Consider the following 17,361-nt stretch of genomic DNA (forward strand, 5'->3'; position numbering starts at 1 on the left):
AGCATTTGCTGACATAGCAGATTGAGGGTTGGTCTTGAAGCCTTGAAAACCTAGTCCTGCTAACCTTAACCTCTCAGACTCAGTTTCTTCATCTATAAAATAGGTTTAATAATAGCACCTACCTTATAGTGTTGAAATGAAGTAACACATATGCTTTGTAGATCTTAATTAAAAGTACTCCATAAATCTTAGCTATTACTCTTTTCAAGAGGCAGAAAAAAGATTCTTGATTTTCACTTGTCAACTATGTATATATAATCAATATATAATTCCAACACTAATACTCCTATGAAATCTAACTGTGCAAACTTAGTTTGCCCTTAAAGGGAGAGAGAAATATGAGTATGTATGTGTTTACATAGTAGGATACAGATGCATGTATATTTACATACATATATTGCCTACTATGTTCCAGTTACTATGCTAAGTGCTTTTATAAATATTATAAAGCATCTAAAATTTGATTTCTGTGAATTTTCTATTCACTGGTATAAATTACAACCCTTCTATAACCCCTGAATCAATCAATGAAAGATGTCAACTTGGAGGAACTCACCAAAGTTTGTGTTTAAAGGCATTTATTTCAGGAACACAAGATTACTTCCATTCCTGGACGAGATACTGGAATAAGTCTTTGATGCAGACTGTACATGAAATTTAAAACAAAATAAATGATATTTTTCTCTATTAATTCATGGAATCTGGAATTTTAAGAGCTTTGGAAATCTCTTCCTCTTCATATAACATTTTACTAAGCATCTGGAGGGTGATGATAGGCCTATCATAGGATCAAAGGAGTAATCTATAAACTATTTATTAAGGGCCCTGATGGTTTTGATAGATCTGTCATCTTAAGGAAAAATCTAGTATAGAAAGTCCATCAAATGAGATCAACAGCGCTGTAGAGAGCAATGAATGCCAGCTTCAGGGTTTGAGAAGTGCTTTAACAATATGAATTCTACAGATTCTTGTTTGTTCTTTCCTCTGTGGGTAGTGTGGGGATCTATGGGACAGTGCAGATTTTCTCTTGTTATTTATTTTCCAATTTGGTTTAATTAAATGTTTAAAAATTAAAGATATGTCTCCTGGCTTTGTTTGGTGAAAGGAAAACATGAAAAAGGAGCCTTATGAGCTGTTGTTTGCTGACCTAAAGCATGTTTTGAATCCAAGTTGTCTTAAAGTTCATTTATGAAAGAGGGTCTGGGGTGTCTTTGTGGATACCTTCTTTTTAAACTTCAACAAATGGGTCAAAGAAGGCATTAGAGGCTACTTTCAAATCCAATTTACCATACTGGTAGGGAGAGAAGGCAGGATGTAAAAAATAGAGAGCTGGGCTCAGTCAGGAAGGCCTCAGTCCAAATTCTACCCTAAAACATAGGTGCTGAATTAATCTGGTTAATAACCTAACTTCTCAGGGTTCTCAGATATCAAATTGCAGAATACAGGACAATCTGCCTTGGTTGAAAGAGATTACTCACTAGGAATTCTCTAATGTGATGAAATCATGGATCTGGATGATCCCCTGCAATTGTCATTAAAAAAAAAAAACATAAATAAAGATGCAAGCACATTTTTTCAGTATTTCTATTTAATGAAGATCTTGAATGTTATTTACAGAAGATATATATACATCACATGGCTCCTACACATTAAATGCTGCCAAATTATGAAGATGAAATAAAAACTGTACTCCAATTACATGCTAAACAAAATAAATAAAAAAGTAATGATTTTGGCACAATACTGGCTATGTAGCAAATAAATACTTTATAACTTTAATTGAATAAACACTTTTATTTACATTCTACCTGAAAGTGCAAAATAATTGCTGAAAATTAAGATATCTGTAATAGTGTTTAAGTCCAGAAAATATTTTTTTTGCCAGTAACAACAATTTGCAATTGATAGTAAAGTGTTTTTAATGCCCAGGAAAATATTCTTATTTTGAAAAAAAAATGTTTTGTGCATATTGTGCTCTTTTTTCAATGTCATTTTCTACCTTTGCTATGACAATTTTAACAAACTCGGTACTCGAATTCCTATGTAATCCTGATTTGGTCAGTTTTTAAAAAAGGTTATATTGTAAACATAAATATAATTCTAGTTATCCTTCAAAAAATTATAGACCAGTCCTTCCAAGTTTACATAAACAGATCCAATGTTGTACAGTAGTATGCAAACTCAAGTTCTCTCAGAGGTGAAGCCATGAGGATGAGAACATCATCTCTAACTCTGTCTTAGTCTCCCATGGATCTTTGTTAATAACATAACTTTGTGGATTCAAAACCATGGAATCTATTACTACTGCCCTCTCTTAGAGAAGTTCCCTGCCAGTTCTGCCAGTGATGTATCTTGCTCCTCTACAAAGGTGCTGGAGACATGTAGGGTTTTACCGTGTGCTTGTCACTGACTAGAGATCTATTGGATTTTACTGTGGTTTTTATAATACAGCAAAGACAGTGATGTACTTCAAAAGGAGTAGTATACCAACCGGGCATTCCTGAAGCTACAGCGCACACAAGCATTTCATAAGCCAAATCTCTACCTCTTTTTCTAATGTCTCATGTTCTGATAGTGCGTGAGAGCCTTTGAAGCACTTTCACATACATGGTCTTTTTTGATCCTCACAACAGCCCTGTGAGGTAGGCAGAACAGCTTTTATTATCCCCATTTTACAGATGAGGAGACGGAGGCTCAGAGAGATTGAGCTGCCCAAAGCCACACAGCTAGTTAAGGGCAGAGCTGAGACTAGAACCCAGACTTCCCGGCACCTAGTTCAATACTCTTTCCACAATGTCACATTGTCTTCATTGCCATGTAGCTGGTGTGCTGGGCAGTGCCCAGGGATTGTTTTCACTAATATTTTGTTTGTTTCATAAAGTTCCATATGGCAGTACAGTTGTAATAGAAACAGCATTTTTTTTTTTTTTAGGCAGATTGTGGACCGGAAATGAACCATTGTTTTAGTCCCTTTAAATCTTCATGCTCTGCGAGGCTCTAATCTGTGTGACATCTGGGATAATGTTCTCTGGTTGTCAATCACGTTTAATTGTCGGACATAGCCCCGGACATCCTGATGGTTCTTATTAGCAAGGGCTGCGTCAGGATCTGATGACACAGGAAAAGAGCACAGGTTATTACATAGTCAACCTGTTTAATATCAAATGACTATTCTTTTCAACTATTTACTGCCTTTAATGCTGCGAGTCAATAAATCTTTCAATGCACCCCTAGCCCCTGATAAGTTGCTACTGTACTATTTTCATGGTCAGTATTAAAATGATCAGTTTATCTTTTAATGATAATCACTTTACTATTTTAATTTATTAATATGTAATAGGAGACATTAAAAGTAATTTCTCCTAATTACTTTCTCTTCCAATGTTAAATCATTTGATGTTTTCCCTAGCATCTTGCCAGAGTGAATATCAAATCAACTATCTGAGGGCACATCTAACATTGATAACATGCTAAAATTTACTGACTTGTCTGTTTCTTTCTTCCTATCAATTTAACTTGAAGTCTTTCTTTTCTAGGTAAGAATCAATCTAACCTCTGCTAGCTGTGTATTTTACTGTTTACTGACTACTGTTTTTAATTTCCATTTGGGCCAAGGTTAAAGAGGTAAGCCCTGAGTTTGAAGGAGCAATTTCCTCTTTTGCTTGTATGACCTCCCTGCAAAACCGAAATATTTACTTTTGATCCAATGCCACTCCTGGAGTGGCTGGATTCATGATACCAAATGTTCGCTTCTCTCACTATATAAAGGTACCTGTTTTCACTTTATTGAGGCCTCTCTGTACTTAAAGGAAGCTTAGATTTTATTGTGGTTTATAAATCTCCTTTCTTACATCCCTGTGAGGCAGGCAGTCAAACATCATTCTCATTTTAGTGATGAAGAAATTGAGGCTCCACAAGCTGACCAGGGTAAAAACAGCTGGAAGGAAAGGACACTGGGTGGTAGTTCTGAGTCTTTCATAGTTCAAGTCTCTTTTTATTATACTACTCTTCTCTATTTAAAATAAAATAAAGCCCCAATCCAGAGGGTTGACGCCACTCTTCCTGCTAAACAACATTCCCTGACCCAGCTGGGGCCTGGTATTTCAGAGAGTGCTCCACTACTCTATGGTAGGACTTTAGAATTCCAGGTTTATAGCACCGTAGGGGAAGGAAATCTAAGGATCACCTAGTCGAACACTTTTATATTTATTAAAGGCCCACAGAGGCTGTCACTTGTGTTCAAGGTCACAAGGTGGATTAGTGGTAGGGCCAAGATTATGCATCTTAGTTCAGGCTCTCTCCCCTATGCCATACTGCCTTTTGTAAACCCCCTCCTCTTACTTACTCTCTTTCTCTCTCAATCTCTCTCTCAATCTCTCTGTGTCTTTTTCTGTTTCTCTCTGTCACACACACACACACACACACACACACACACACACACACACACACACACACATACACACACACACACGTTGCCTCCTTTTTTCCTCACCATTTCCAAAAGCAAAGGGAATGTACCTTTTGCAAAATGGGTGAAGGAGAGCATTTTAGGGCTGAATAGAGAACACCGTGTGGATTCAGAAGCCCTTACTTGGCTAAGAAGAAACTCATCAGGATACCAATCATCCAGAATTAATCCCTCACTGGACTGAGCGAGGAACACATTGAGTTTAATTTCATCTCTTTTTTGCTGGCAATATACCCTCCCCGTACAATATACTATAATTACATTGTCCATAGTGTTGCAATGTTTATGACTCTATTCCTATAGCTTTATCTATAGATTGTTGACTTCAGAGCTGAGCAGCTGTTGTTTACCAGCAGTTATGGATAACTTCAACAAATGCAGTACACATTATTTTACAAACTGGTTTTTCTTCTCCTCTTGCAGAAAATGGAGCAGAATGCAAATGTGCAACTCCCTAGGGCCCACCCTCTCCTTTAGGCAGGGTATATTTACAGGAAGGCCTATGGAACTCTGTCAGAGGTACTTCTAGAGGTGCTTCTTTCTTCATTATCTAATTACTATTCCTTAAGGAATGCCAGTCATTCACAGACCCCGACAGAATCTGAGTGGACTAGTTTGGTGACTCCTCTGACCTATTTGGTCTATTCCCTTGGGGGTGCACATAATCGGGACTCCAAAGGCATCTCTCTTTAGAGATAGTATTTACTTGCCCTTCCCAATCTCCCAGTTCCCCAGTAATGTCAAACTTTATCACACTAACCCATAGTATTTTTCCCTAGTTCCTTTTCTCCTCAAGCAGTGAATCTAAAACAAAAATAGGTACTAATAGGACATCAGCATCTTATGTGACCCTAGGACAGCTGAAGTCCTGAGAAGAAAAGAAACAACTCTTCCCCATGTGGTATCTAGTAGGATAGTGATGCAATGTTGTGTGGTGATTAGAGACTGGACTTGGAGGAAGAAAGCCTGGACTCAGATCTACCTCTGACACAGGCTAATCACTCTGTGTCTCAGTTTCCTCATTTATAAAATGGGGGTTATATTTATAGCATTTACCTCACAGGGCTATTGTGAAGAACAAATAAAATAACATATGTGAACTGCTCTGTAAACTATAAAGCATTACACAAATGTTCGTTATATTTATTGTGATGTATCACAGGGACAAAAATCATAGTAATGCTTAGTGATAATGACAGCCTTTATGTTTATAAAGACAACTACAATTCATAGCATTTATCAGAGAGGATGGCACCAAGTAGACTTATAGAGTCACTTCTATGACATATTAATTATGGGTTAATATCCAAATTTCTAAAAATGACTAATGAAATAAAGTCAACAGTCACAACATACCACAAAGTACACCTCCTCCCTTCTCCAGCCCAGTTCTAGGGAGCCAGATTTCTCTCACCTACCTATCTAGCAGCCCACCTACTCAGGACCTACATCAAAGCTGGGACCAAGGTGCCAAGATAACATGGTGCTCCAGGCTAAATTCAGTGACACCATATTATTGTGATTCTGTTCATGCATTTTATTGTGCTAATTACTCTGGTGCTTTACAAAAATTAAACCCATCTGGTGAATATAAGGAACAAAAAAATACTGTTTCTTTGCACAGTACTTTTTGCAAATATATCACAAACATTAATTAATTCTCACAACGCTCCTGGACCGATGATATATATTATCTTCTCCTGTTTATAAATGATGGAACTGAGTCATAAAAGGTTTAAGTGAATTACCCAACATCAAACAATGAGTCAGAGGAAGAGCTGGACTAAGGCTGGATTAGCTGGGCAAGCTTGCCATAATCTTTTTCTATGTAACTTCAAAGACTGTGTTAGGAACATCAGAATAGTATTCCTAAATTATTCTCTCCTGCTCCCTACCCCTGCTTAAATTCATTCTTAGAATAGTTTTCCTATTTTTACTGTTTATTTTTACAATAACCTAAATGTAAAGGAAAGCCCTAAATCCAACAGGCCTTTAAGTCCTCTGGGAGTTTGAAGTATAATGTGGATATAGTCACTAAGTTACCTGGCATCTTGAGCTTCATTAATATTCTTATTTAAAATATAGTCATACCAATGAGACCGATATGGCAGTATGTAGCGTTTAACTTACTGAAAGGTTGGCTCCTGCAGTACCTCACCGTTCTGACCGTGTTAGCAATCATGCGCTAAAAAGAAGGGAGAAAAATCACATCAGTATAGCAAGTGATAGAACCTGCCAAGAAAACAACCATTATTTATTGCAGCTCTAGTTGGCGTGATGAGAAACTATAGCTTTTATAATGTATATGACCCAGAGGCTTCTCAGAAATAATTTAGAAATAATATTGATTCAAGTTACATTACTTTAGGGAAAAAACTAAAATTTCATAAAGATGATAAATTCTAATTTGTTAAGTGAGATGTTCAGGAGTAGTTCCACCCCTCCTCCCTTTTTATGATAAAATAAGCAAAGGAAAAAAAAATCCTCAACAAAATTCTTGGAACTATACTTTACTATGGACAGTTAGATGGCTCAATGCTGGGTTTGAAAGTCAGGAAAACTCATCTTCATGAGTTCAAATCTGGCCTCAGATACTTCTTAGCTAATCACTTAACCAAAACTAGCTAGAGAAGGAGATAGCAAAGTACTCTAGTATCTGTGCCAAGAAAAATTGCAAATGGGGTCAGGAAGAGTCAGACATGACTGCAAAACTACTAGACGATAATAACAATACCACACTGCAACTGATGAGCTTTCATGTCCCCTTCAGGGTTCCAAGGTGATCATATTTGACAACCTTACAATTTCCCTAGAACTGGATTAGATCAAAAAAGCATATTAAAGGAGAAGAGCCTGAACATGGTGTCACAAAATCAACTTCTACATGGAAGTCTTAACCTTTTGTTAACTCAGCTAAAGTTTATCCTGACCTTGTTCTAAATCACTTTGAAAAATATTAAGTGCTAGGCCCAAGAGATGCTAAGACAAAAATAGAACAATCGCTCCTTTCAATAACTTACAGTCTATTCTGTTATGGAGACAAGTTGTATTCAAATAAATACAATCAAAATGTTGCAAATAAATACATCATCAAGAGAGATAATAATTAAACTCATGAAATTGAGGAGATCACCAAGGGAAGAGTATCAAGAAAACATACAGGGTGTCTGAGGACAGAACTATAGGGTAAATGATTGTTAGGGAATCCCCTATGGAGAATGAATCAGCAAAGGAGCTAAGTAGAAGCTGTCAAATAGGCAGAAAATTAGGAAACTGTATCATGAAAACTGAGAAAGGATTAATTTCTAGGATGAAAAGGATGAACAACTTTGTTAAATGCGCCAAAGAGATCAAAAAAGGATAAGAGCTAAGAAAAGGTTATCAGATATAGCAATGGAATAATCATTAGGAACTTTGGACAAATGATGCATTTTCAATTAAGTGATAGGGATTGAAGCTAGTCTACACAAGGCATATAGAAAGTGACTTACAGAGAAAGAGAGTACCTATAAATGGAATGGAGGAAGAGGGTAGGGGATGGAGGAAAACTTAGGATGAAGAAAAGAGTTTGAATGGGAGCTGGATTTTGGGCTGAACCTTGAAAAAAAGCTTTAAGAGGTAGAAATGAAGAGGGAGAGCATTACAGATATGGGAAGTATAGGAGATTCTAAGCTAACATTGGACAAGCAATAATTGAAAGTTATGAAAATACAGTTTTAGGTTAATTAAAAAGAGAAAATTAGAGCTATCATTTGGGAGATACAAGGTTCTCTTCTCTTGAGGGAGAACAAGGAGAGAAGAGATGTTCAAATATCAAGAGAATGATTACTTTGGGGGCATGTTAGAGTTCAGTTACAGGTTAGAAAAGATGACTTCTGATGTATTTATAAGTGATAATCTTCCCCATCCCAAAGAAACAATCTTTCCACTTTTCTGATCCAATGCCAGAAATTCCTCCATTTCTTTTTGTTGAGGAATTGTAGCCATTGCTCTTTATTGCAAACACACCTTGGAGGAGTAGTACATTGAACTCCTTGAAGCTACTGACACTATATGTGGAAGGAGATGATCAAAGTCTTTCTGATAGTTGGTTGAGGGCAGCTCATTTCAGAGGGAGACACTCAAATAAGTTTTGATAAGGAGGGTAGTGAGGGGTCACTTCACAGGGAGAGAATGCCTGGATGGAGAACTTTAGTCATACATTAGGGGAGGTCCTTTGTAGCCAGGGCATCTGGGAAGAGCTGGGAAAAAGAGTTAAAAAATAAAGACACCAAAAGAGGATGTGGGAGAACATTCTGTTTCCGCCTCTTGATTCTTTTGCTTGTGGCCTGCAGCAGGTATGATGACATCTGCTGAAACATGGAACTTTAGGGTCAATGCTGAAGCTCTAGAGCTGATCCTTCACATGGGGATTACAGAAGGTTTTACACTGAGATACAGACTAGTATTTCCCAATCTAAACAAGGCCGTGAGCAAATGAAACATCAAGAGGGAAGTAAGGCACAGGATCAAGAAAGAATTAGTTTTGTAAAATGACCAGTTTTTTAAGAAGTAAAACGCTGTGGAAGTAAGAATTTGACAGAAAGATACTGGCTGGTAGAGTGATGGTTGGGAAATAAGGATATGGGATGATTGGCTCATAGAATTGTAACATTTAGAGCCAAAAAGCAGTATAGAAATTATGAAGACAACTAGAGGTCCTCTTCAATCATCTTGGGAAGTCATTCCCTTGAGAAGTCATGTAGATTAACAATGACCACAGGTCTGTGCCAATGGGGCTCAGTTTAGAAGACACATAAAACAAACAAAATATTAGTTTTTTTAAAATACATTAGAGCTTTGAGTGAAAGTATAAATTGAAAATCTTGTCCCTAATTTTGGTTCATTTTTCTGTAAGTTATTGAAATTTACCTAACTGAAGCTGTTTGTAAGATTCTCTTTAGGAAAGGCTATTAAAACTTTAAGAGATTTTTTTTTAAAATCTATTTGCTACCTGATGTTATAGCAACCAAAATCAGCTAGTTTGTTTTTGTACTTGTTTCCCTGCCTTTGATTAATAATAGTAGTAAATGCCAAGTGAAGTGAGCAAAACCAGATTATTGTACACAATACAAGACTTTGTTTCTTTAATCAATACAATGATCCAAGACAATTCTAAAGGATTCATGATGAAAAATGTTATCTACCTCCAAAAGGAAAATTGATGAACTCTGAATGCAAATTGAAGCATAATTTTTCCATTTTGTTTTTCTTGCTTTTTTTTTTTTTTTGGTAACATGGCTATTTTGGAAATATGTTTTGCATGATTTCACATGTATAATTGACATCATATTGCTTGCCTTCTCAATGGATGATGAAGGGAGAGAACTGGGAATTCAAATGTTTTAAAAATGAATTTTAAAAATAGGTAATATTATTATAATAAAAGATTGATAACATAATGATGATGATGGCTAGCATTTATATATGGTCTTCCAAAAGTCTTAGTAGAGTTTTAAGATAGCTTAAACTTGCATAGGACTGGAAGATTTGAAAAATATTTCATATATATTATCTTATTTCATTCTCATAACAACCCTGGGAAGCAAGCAATATTATTATCCCCATATCATAAATCAGGAAACCAAGGCTAAGAGAGTTTAAGTAACTTATTGAAAGGTCACTCAGCTAGTGCCTGAAGCAGTATTTGAACTAAATGAAAGCAACACTATTTCAATAAATATAAAGCATCATGAAAGATGCCAAAGTTATAATAGTTGTTTTTTAAAGTGATGAACATGGAATTAGAAGCTCTGGGTGTGAATCTTGCCTGTTATTTCCTACCTTCCTATTCCAAATCTAGCAGTTGTCTTTTATTCCACCTAGTTCTAAATACCATCAAAGGAAAATAACAGATACAAAGTTTATGGAACTGGGAACTTTTTGCAGAGGAGCCAGACTGTTCTTGGGGATTTTCTGCCTAGGATATTTGCAAATTGATTGTTCACCAAGAATCAGGTTGATGAGGTAGCAGAAAGGAGACGGAACAGACAGCAATGAGGCATCTCAAAGATGTCAGTTATCTCAATCAATAGACTGATCTTTCTCTTTGGCTTCTTACAGAAAGTGACTAAAAGATTCCCATTATTTAACTAACAGGATAATAGATTTATAATTGAAATGGTCTTTAGAAACCCCCTGGTCCATCCAACCCCATACTAAATTCTTCAAACGAGGAATTACCACTGTTAGGTCAATGGTTTGCCTGGGATCTCATAGGTAGGAAATTACAGGCAAGATTCAAACTCATGGCTTCTGATTTTCATGTCTAGAAGTTTTTTTTTTTTTTTTTTTTTTAACCCAACAACTGTACTTTGACACTCTTCATATTTATCAAAATAATATTGCTGTCATCTAGTAAACTCCTCTCATTCTTTCACTCTAGGCCATAATTTAAAATATTTTGCAGAAAAATTAGTATAACACTCCAATCCTGGATGTAATGGGACAATCACTAAAAATCCCAAAATGTTGAGCCCTTCTTGAAGTTCTGTAGTCTTCTACAAAGTGTTAAAAACAGTTTGTTTTACTTATTCTTGACAGTTTCAATCAACTTGTAATTATGTTCATATAGTTCTTGGGTTTGTCTGGGCAGGTAGACCCCAAGTATTTTATTTTGTCTACAGTCATTTTAAATGGAATTTCTCTTTCTATTTCTTGATGATGGGCTTTGTCAGTAATATATAGAAATGCTGATGATTTATGGGAGTTTATTTTATAAGCTGCAACTTTGTTAAAGCTGTTAATTGTTTCGAGTAGATTTTTGATGATTTTCTAGGATTCTCTAAGTATATCATATCATCTACAAAGATTAATAGTTTTATTTTCGCATTGAGTATTCTAATTCCTTTAGTTTCTTTTTTTCTTATTGCTAAATTAACATTTCTAGTACAGTGTTGAATAATAATGGTGATAATGGGCATCCTCGTTTCATTTCACCCCTGATCTTATTGGGAATGTATCCAGCTTCTCTCCATTACAAATAATGCTTGTTGTTGGTTTTAGATAGCTACTACTTATTATTTTAAGGAAAGTTGCCTTTGTTCCTCTGCATTCCAGTGTTTTTCATAGGAATGGGTACTATATTTTGTCAAAAGCTTTTTCTGAATCTATTGATATTATCAAATTATTTCTGTTGGTTTTATTATTGATGTAGTTGATTATGGTAATAGTTTTCTGAAATTGAATCAGCCCTGTATTCCTGGAGTAAATCATACTTGGTCATAGTATATTATCCTGCTGATAGGTTACCATAATCTCTTTGCTAATATTTTATTTCAATTTTTTGTCTCAATTGTTCTGTAATTTTCTTTCCTTGTTTTGGCTCTTCCTGGTTTAAGTTGTCAGTACTATATTTGCATCATAGAAGGAATTTGGCAATACTCCTTCTTTACCTATTTTTTCCAAATAGTTTACATAGGAATTAATTGTTCTTTAAATGTTTGGTAGAATTCACTTGTGAATCCATCTGGCCCTAAAGATTTTTTCCTAGGGAATTCATTAATGACCTGTTCAATTTCTAGTTTCAATCAACTTGTTATGAGACTTCTGACTAGCAGAGGCCCACCAAACACTTCTTTTATATCCCCTTAAGCAGCTTTATAGTTGTGGGTCAGACGAACAAAAACAAGTAATGGGTCCTTTGTTGGTGCTTGAGAAATGCTAGTTAAGCTGATCTAAAGGAAGGTTGGTAGATAAATAGGTAGGTAGGTAGGTAAGGAGGCAATGATTGTAGATGTGGGTAACAGGTAGTATAGACTAGTGGACAGATAACTTTGACGCTAGAAATACCTGGGTTCAAATACTGCTTGGACACATGTGGGCTGAGTTAATTGTGGCCAAATTGCTTAACCTCTTAGTGCTAAGATTCTAAGTTGCATGGGTAGACTGAGTTTGCTCACTTGGGAGTTCCCTATAACAGTGAAATCACAAATCCAGTCAATCTCTCTCTAGCTATAAAAACATTCTACCTTTAATGTGCTGCTCCACACCGATGTGTGATTTACTGTCCTTTCAATTCTAATAGTCTTCTAGGTTAAAGTATGTTTCAAGGTTGATATTAAGTCTTTTGGTTAAATTCAGATGATTGGATGGATTTTTTTTAGTTTTCATTTCTTCTTAGTTTAATTAAACACACACACACACACACACACACACACACAAATATCATTCCATAACAGAGAATATTATTATGGAGGGGTTTTTTTTAACATGGCATTTTAACATTAGCGAGGACCCCTCCATCTTTGTGTGCTTTTTCAACGAGGTTTTAGCTGCTTATATTCTAAAGGTGGCTCCATAGAGATGGTGAATTAACTTTAACAATAGCAAGAAAATTGATAAGACTCCACACAGGGAAAGTGACTCTCAAGCTCTGGAGCTGCCGTGTTCCCCCCATCCCCTACACCTCCCCCTGGCCTCTCGCCCTACCAGACTATAGAAAATGAATTTGAGAGACTCTCAATGGTCTTCAAAAAATCAATTCATACAAGATGAAAATGATTAATAGAAGATTCCCAATTTTTTATATTAAAAAGAATATTCATAAGATCTTGGTGACTACTGCTATTCTAAGGACATTGGTAAGTATTAAGTGACATAAGTCTGAACTATCCAAGCTCAGACATTTTCTCATGGACAAAGGCAGAAATGGTAAAGTTCAAGTGTACTTTTATAAAGGATCCTAAAACTCATACATCTTTTGGTCAGCATGAGAAATATATTACAAATACCTTCAAGAAAGTGTGGCATACAATGTATAATTAGCCTCTGATATATAGAGCCCTCAAATAAACAGTAACTATGATAATTTTCATGCTAATTTACTTTAAGTTGTTTTTTCCACTTCTCTAAAGGCTTTGCATCTGAAGGGCACAAGTATATTCCATGCAGAATTATTGTAATTCTTCTGATATTGAATGGAGTGTAATTACTGGAAACCCTGGGAAATGCTGCCTGTATTCCCCTCTGAAGAATAATAAAACAATTAGCAGGGGTCAGAAACCTCTTCCTATACCATTTTGTAGGAAGTAATTGTTCTGCTTTTTAGTTTTGAAAGCTAAAACATTTCATTCTGACTTCAGTTTTAGACTACTCTTTAGAGCTATGCTCTGAGGCTTCGTAATTTTTACCTCATTATGTAGTTTAAAATGTGAGAACAATTGTTTAAATCAGTAATTTTCAGCTCGAGAGTTTGGTTCTACCTTTCTAAATCTTTGATTAATTTTAACAATGGTTTTAATTTTGATATATTCTTTTTAATTGCACTCAAAGATAACTTCAGTTACATCTTTAAAATTCAAAACTTGCTTTTGCACGGGTGTCTATTTCTTTGCTTCATTAGGTCAGCACAATACAGCAGTGGGATGTAACCTGGTTTGGAGCAAATGAACTCTGCCAATGTCTGCAAAAAGCACATAACTCTGGTGGGGGTTTTATCATGCAGAAGAAGGACTGATCTTAACATTTTAAGGTTAGGTAGTCCTCCAATCATTGGCAGATAACTCTTTCCCTCAAAGCTCATTGGGAAAAACATGGCTAAAGAGCTGAAATATAGGGCCAGCAATCTGGACCTGAAAGGACCTTAGAAATCTAAAGCAACCTTTTCACTTTACAGTTGAGAAGGAGGAGGTCCGGGCAGGTTAAGTGACTTGCATTGGTAGTAAGTAGGGAAGACAAGTCTTACACCCAGGTCTGACTCCAAAAGCTTAGCTCTCTCCACTGATACCATGGAACTTCAGCAATATTTTTCAACTTTCTGATCCTTATGTTAGGCAAACAGCAAACTGCTATTAACATTTATTTTGGAATAACTGAGGTTAAAAGTATGCAGATTTCATGACCTAACTAGCAACATGGGGACAGAGCCAAGCAGCATTACCCAAGACTTTTCACCCTTGCCAAAAAGGGATGGTCTCTACAAGCAAACCCAGCAAGTTCCTGTGATTCTGGGCAATTGAAAAATGAAAAAATATATAAAAGCTTTACCTTCCAGTGCCTACTGAAATGAATGCTGTCATATTCCATGAGCAAATCTAACCCTGCCGCTGACCCAGAGCTTGGCCAGAAAATTGTACAAGAGGCTGCCCTTTTGGGATTTCACATTTCAAATTGATGCCTATTTTTCTTTCTGACCGAGGCTAGCATTCTATCCAGCACTTCCTGATGTGTCTCTATTACCACATACCTCTGCTTGGGACCAACTTTAAGGCTCAGAAATCCTCATACGCCAACAAGCATTTATTAAGTACTTATATAAGTTACTACCCATCCCCATCTCAAACATGCTTTGATCTTGCCATCACCCACAAATGCGCCCCTCCATGTTCAAGAACTCTGTAATACCCCTATCTTACTATAAGGTATTAGCTATCCACTCCTCTCTGCTTTCTCTTATATAATGTAGTCTTCATCTACACACAAAATCCCTTGACTCCTCAACTTTCCCCCAGACCATCTCTCCTAGCACCTTCTCTCCATCTTGACCCTTTGATGAACTAATTTGCCTCCTGTCTTGAACACCTGTCCTCTTATCCCTGATTATTCCCATATAAGCTCCAGCCTTGAATCACTCCCATTACTTTCCACCTTCCTTCCTATGCATGTGCTGCTTAACAAAGACACAGAAACACTTGACCATTATGACTTGGTGGCTACAAATTTGTTACACAAATTCTCCACTGGGCCTTCACTGTTACCAGGCTGTCCTACTATGCCTCCCTTATCAATTCAGCATCCGGTTCCCTAGAGGCTCTTCCAAAGCTTTTCATCCCTTTTCAACCTCTTACGGATCCTCCACCCCCCAGTCTCTCAGCTGAGAATTCTGCCTCATATTTTACCCAAAAAAGGCCGTTTGTGTGAGCTCTTTCTTCCCTCCTCTTCACATCTCCCCTCACTCAAGTGCGACCTGACACTCTCTCCTTGACCTAACATTATGAAGTGGCCTTTCTCCTTATGCAAGCTGACCTACTTGTTCAAGTGATCCCGTTCCACATCATCTCCTCCAGCTTATTGTCACCCCCACTCTAGCACTCACTTTCAACCACTCCCTCTCTACTCGTCCATTTCTCATAGCCTACAAATGTGCCTCCATTTCCCCTATCCTGAAAAAACCTTCACTTGATCCTTATATCCCTTCCGTCATCTTATATCTCTCTGCCCTATGTAGATAAACTCCTTACCTTATACAATAGACACCTCCACTTTTTCTTCTCTCACTCTCAAATTAATAGCTTCCAACCTTATCCTTCTACCAAAATGGTTCTCCCCAAAGTAACTAATGGCTTTTTCTCAATCTCACTCTCCCCTCCTCAATATTCTCTTCTAAGCTTTCAGGATACTCCTCTCTCCTGGTTCTCCTACCTTCCTTCTGTCTCCTTTTCTAGATCATTGTGCAGATCACTGGGCACTAGGTTGCTCAGGGTTGCTCAGTCTGGAAATCTGAGTTTAAATTTGCCCTCAGGTACTAGTTGTATAACCCTGGGCAAGCCATTTAAACATGTCTGCCTCAGTTTTTTTTGTTCTCAAAGAGGACCGATGACATCATGAGGGTGATGTTTGACTTGCCATTGGATTGGCTTTTAGTGAGACAGATTTGTGCAAAGTCATCAGTCGCACTCTCTCCAGAATGATGAAAGTTCAGTGGCAAGACCAAGGTAGACTGATGATGACCCAGGATGCATTAGGTAACCTTGACCTTTCTAAATTAAGGTCTCAGTTCAAATGATTATGGGCTAGGTTAGAACTGAGACAAAAGATTATCCAATTTACATTACAAAGATATCAATCTGAGAAGGAAAAACCCTAGAGAGTTTCTGATTTGAACATAAAATAATTGCTATTTACACTCATTCTAAACAACAAGCCTAGAAGCTTGGAACTATTATTGGCTATAGGATGAAATCAGCTCTCTACTGCAAATATTTAATGTATCAGATACAGTGCTAGGTATTTGTATAGGATGGTATACAAAGACAAAATCAAATACAATCCCTGCCTCCAAAGAGCTTTCTTTCTAGTAAGGCCAGGAGAAGTTTGGCTGGACAAGAATTGTGTGTGTGTGAGTGTGTGTGTATGTATACATATATGTGTGTGTGTATATATATATATATACCCTCGTCATCTAGTATTTGTTACAAGTAAAAGACACTTAAGTGTTTTTAATAGGATTGCTAAATTCTGATGTATATGTCATGGTTATTTAACTTGTTTCCCCCACTTTTATTATGTTCTGTCTCAGCAACTAGATCATGATCTTCTTGAGGCAAGAAGGAACCTCAAAGCATGACTCACATGGACATCTTTGGAGAGTGCTTTGACTAGAACAGACACTCAATAAATGTCTTGATTTGATTTAAAGCATTTGTAAGACCTGAATTCAGACTACTTTATGTACTACCAAGAGTAAACTTCATAAATAATTTTATAGTGGTTTTTTTTTCTCGTAGATTGAGTTGGTGCAGTGAGGCTGAGAAGGTAGGATCATTTATTTCTCTACTCTGTGGCATGGCAGAAGGGTTGGATTTCAGTTATAATTTGCAAAGCAAAAAATAATTGTTCAAAACACTCGTTTTCAAGGAGAGATGATGCATTTTAGAAGTTTGCATCAGACTTCTCATGCCAAATAAAACTATTAGTTTAAAAATGATATAAATAAATAAATATGGGTATGTCTGAAATAGAACCAAGCACATAATACAGTAGCAACTGTGACTATCAGCATGCTATATATATGCAACAATACCCTTTCAGCTTTATGCAGCCTGGTATGGTGGCAGCAGGCCAACACATTATCTGCTAATCCATTCCTAGTCTAGGCTCCTAAATGTTATAAATATTCATGGATGCCATAGAAA

At 36.6% G+C, this 17,361-nt stretch overlaps 1 protein-coding gene across 15 annotated transcripts in view; it reads right to left on the reverse strand.

The window, feature by feature from the left end:
• Positions 1-1,570: 1,570 nt before the first annotated feature.
• RAPGEF4 (Rap guanine nucleotide exchange factor 4) overlaps positions 1,571-17,361 on the reverse strand; it is a 336,971-nt gene continuing 321,180 nt past the window's right edge. For all 15 annotated transcript variants that reach the window (XM_074303100.1, XM_074303098.1, XM_074303099.1 and 12 more), the window contains 2 exons: positions 6,599-6,653; positions 1,571-3,108 (listed from right to left, as the gene is read on the reverse strand). In XM_074303100.1, the coding sequence (XP_074159201.1) occupies positions 2,981-3,108; positions 6,599-6,653 (183 nt within the window). In that variant the 3' untranslated portion in view covers positions 1,571-2,980. The remainder of the gene's footprint in view (positions 3,109-6,598; positions 6,654-17,361) is intronic.

The sequence above is a fragment of the Sminthopsis crassicaudata genome, chromosome 3 (genome assembly GCF_048593235.1).
Source record: "Sminthopsis crassicaudata isolate SCR6 chromosome 3, ASM4859323v1, whole genome shotgun sequence".
In the NCBI taxonomy this organism is placed as follows: domain Eukaryota; kingdom Metazoa; phylum Chordata; class Mammalia; order Dasyuromorphia; family Dasyuridae; genus Sminthopsis; species Sminthopsis crassicaudata.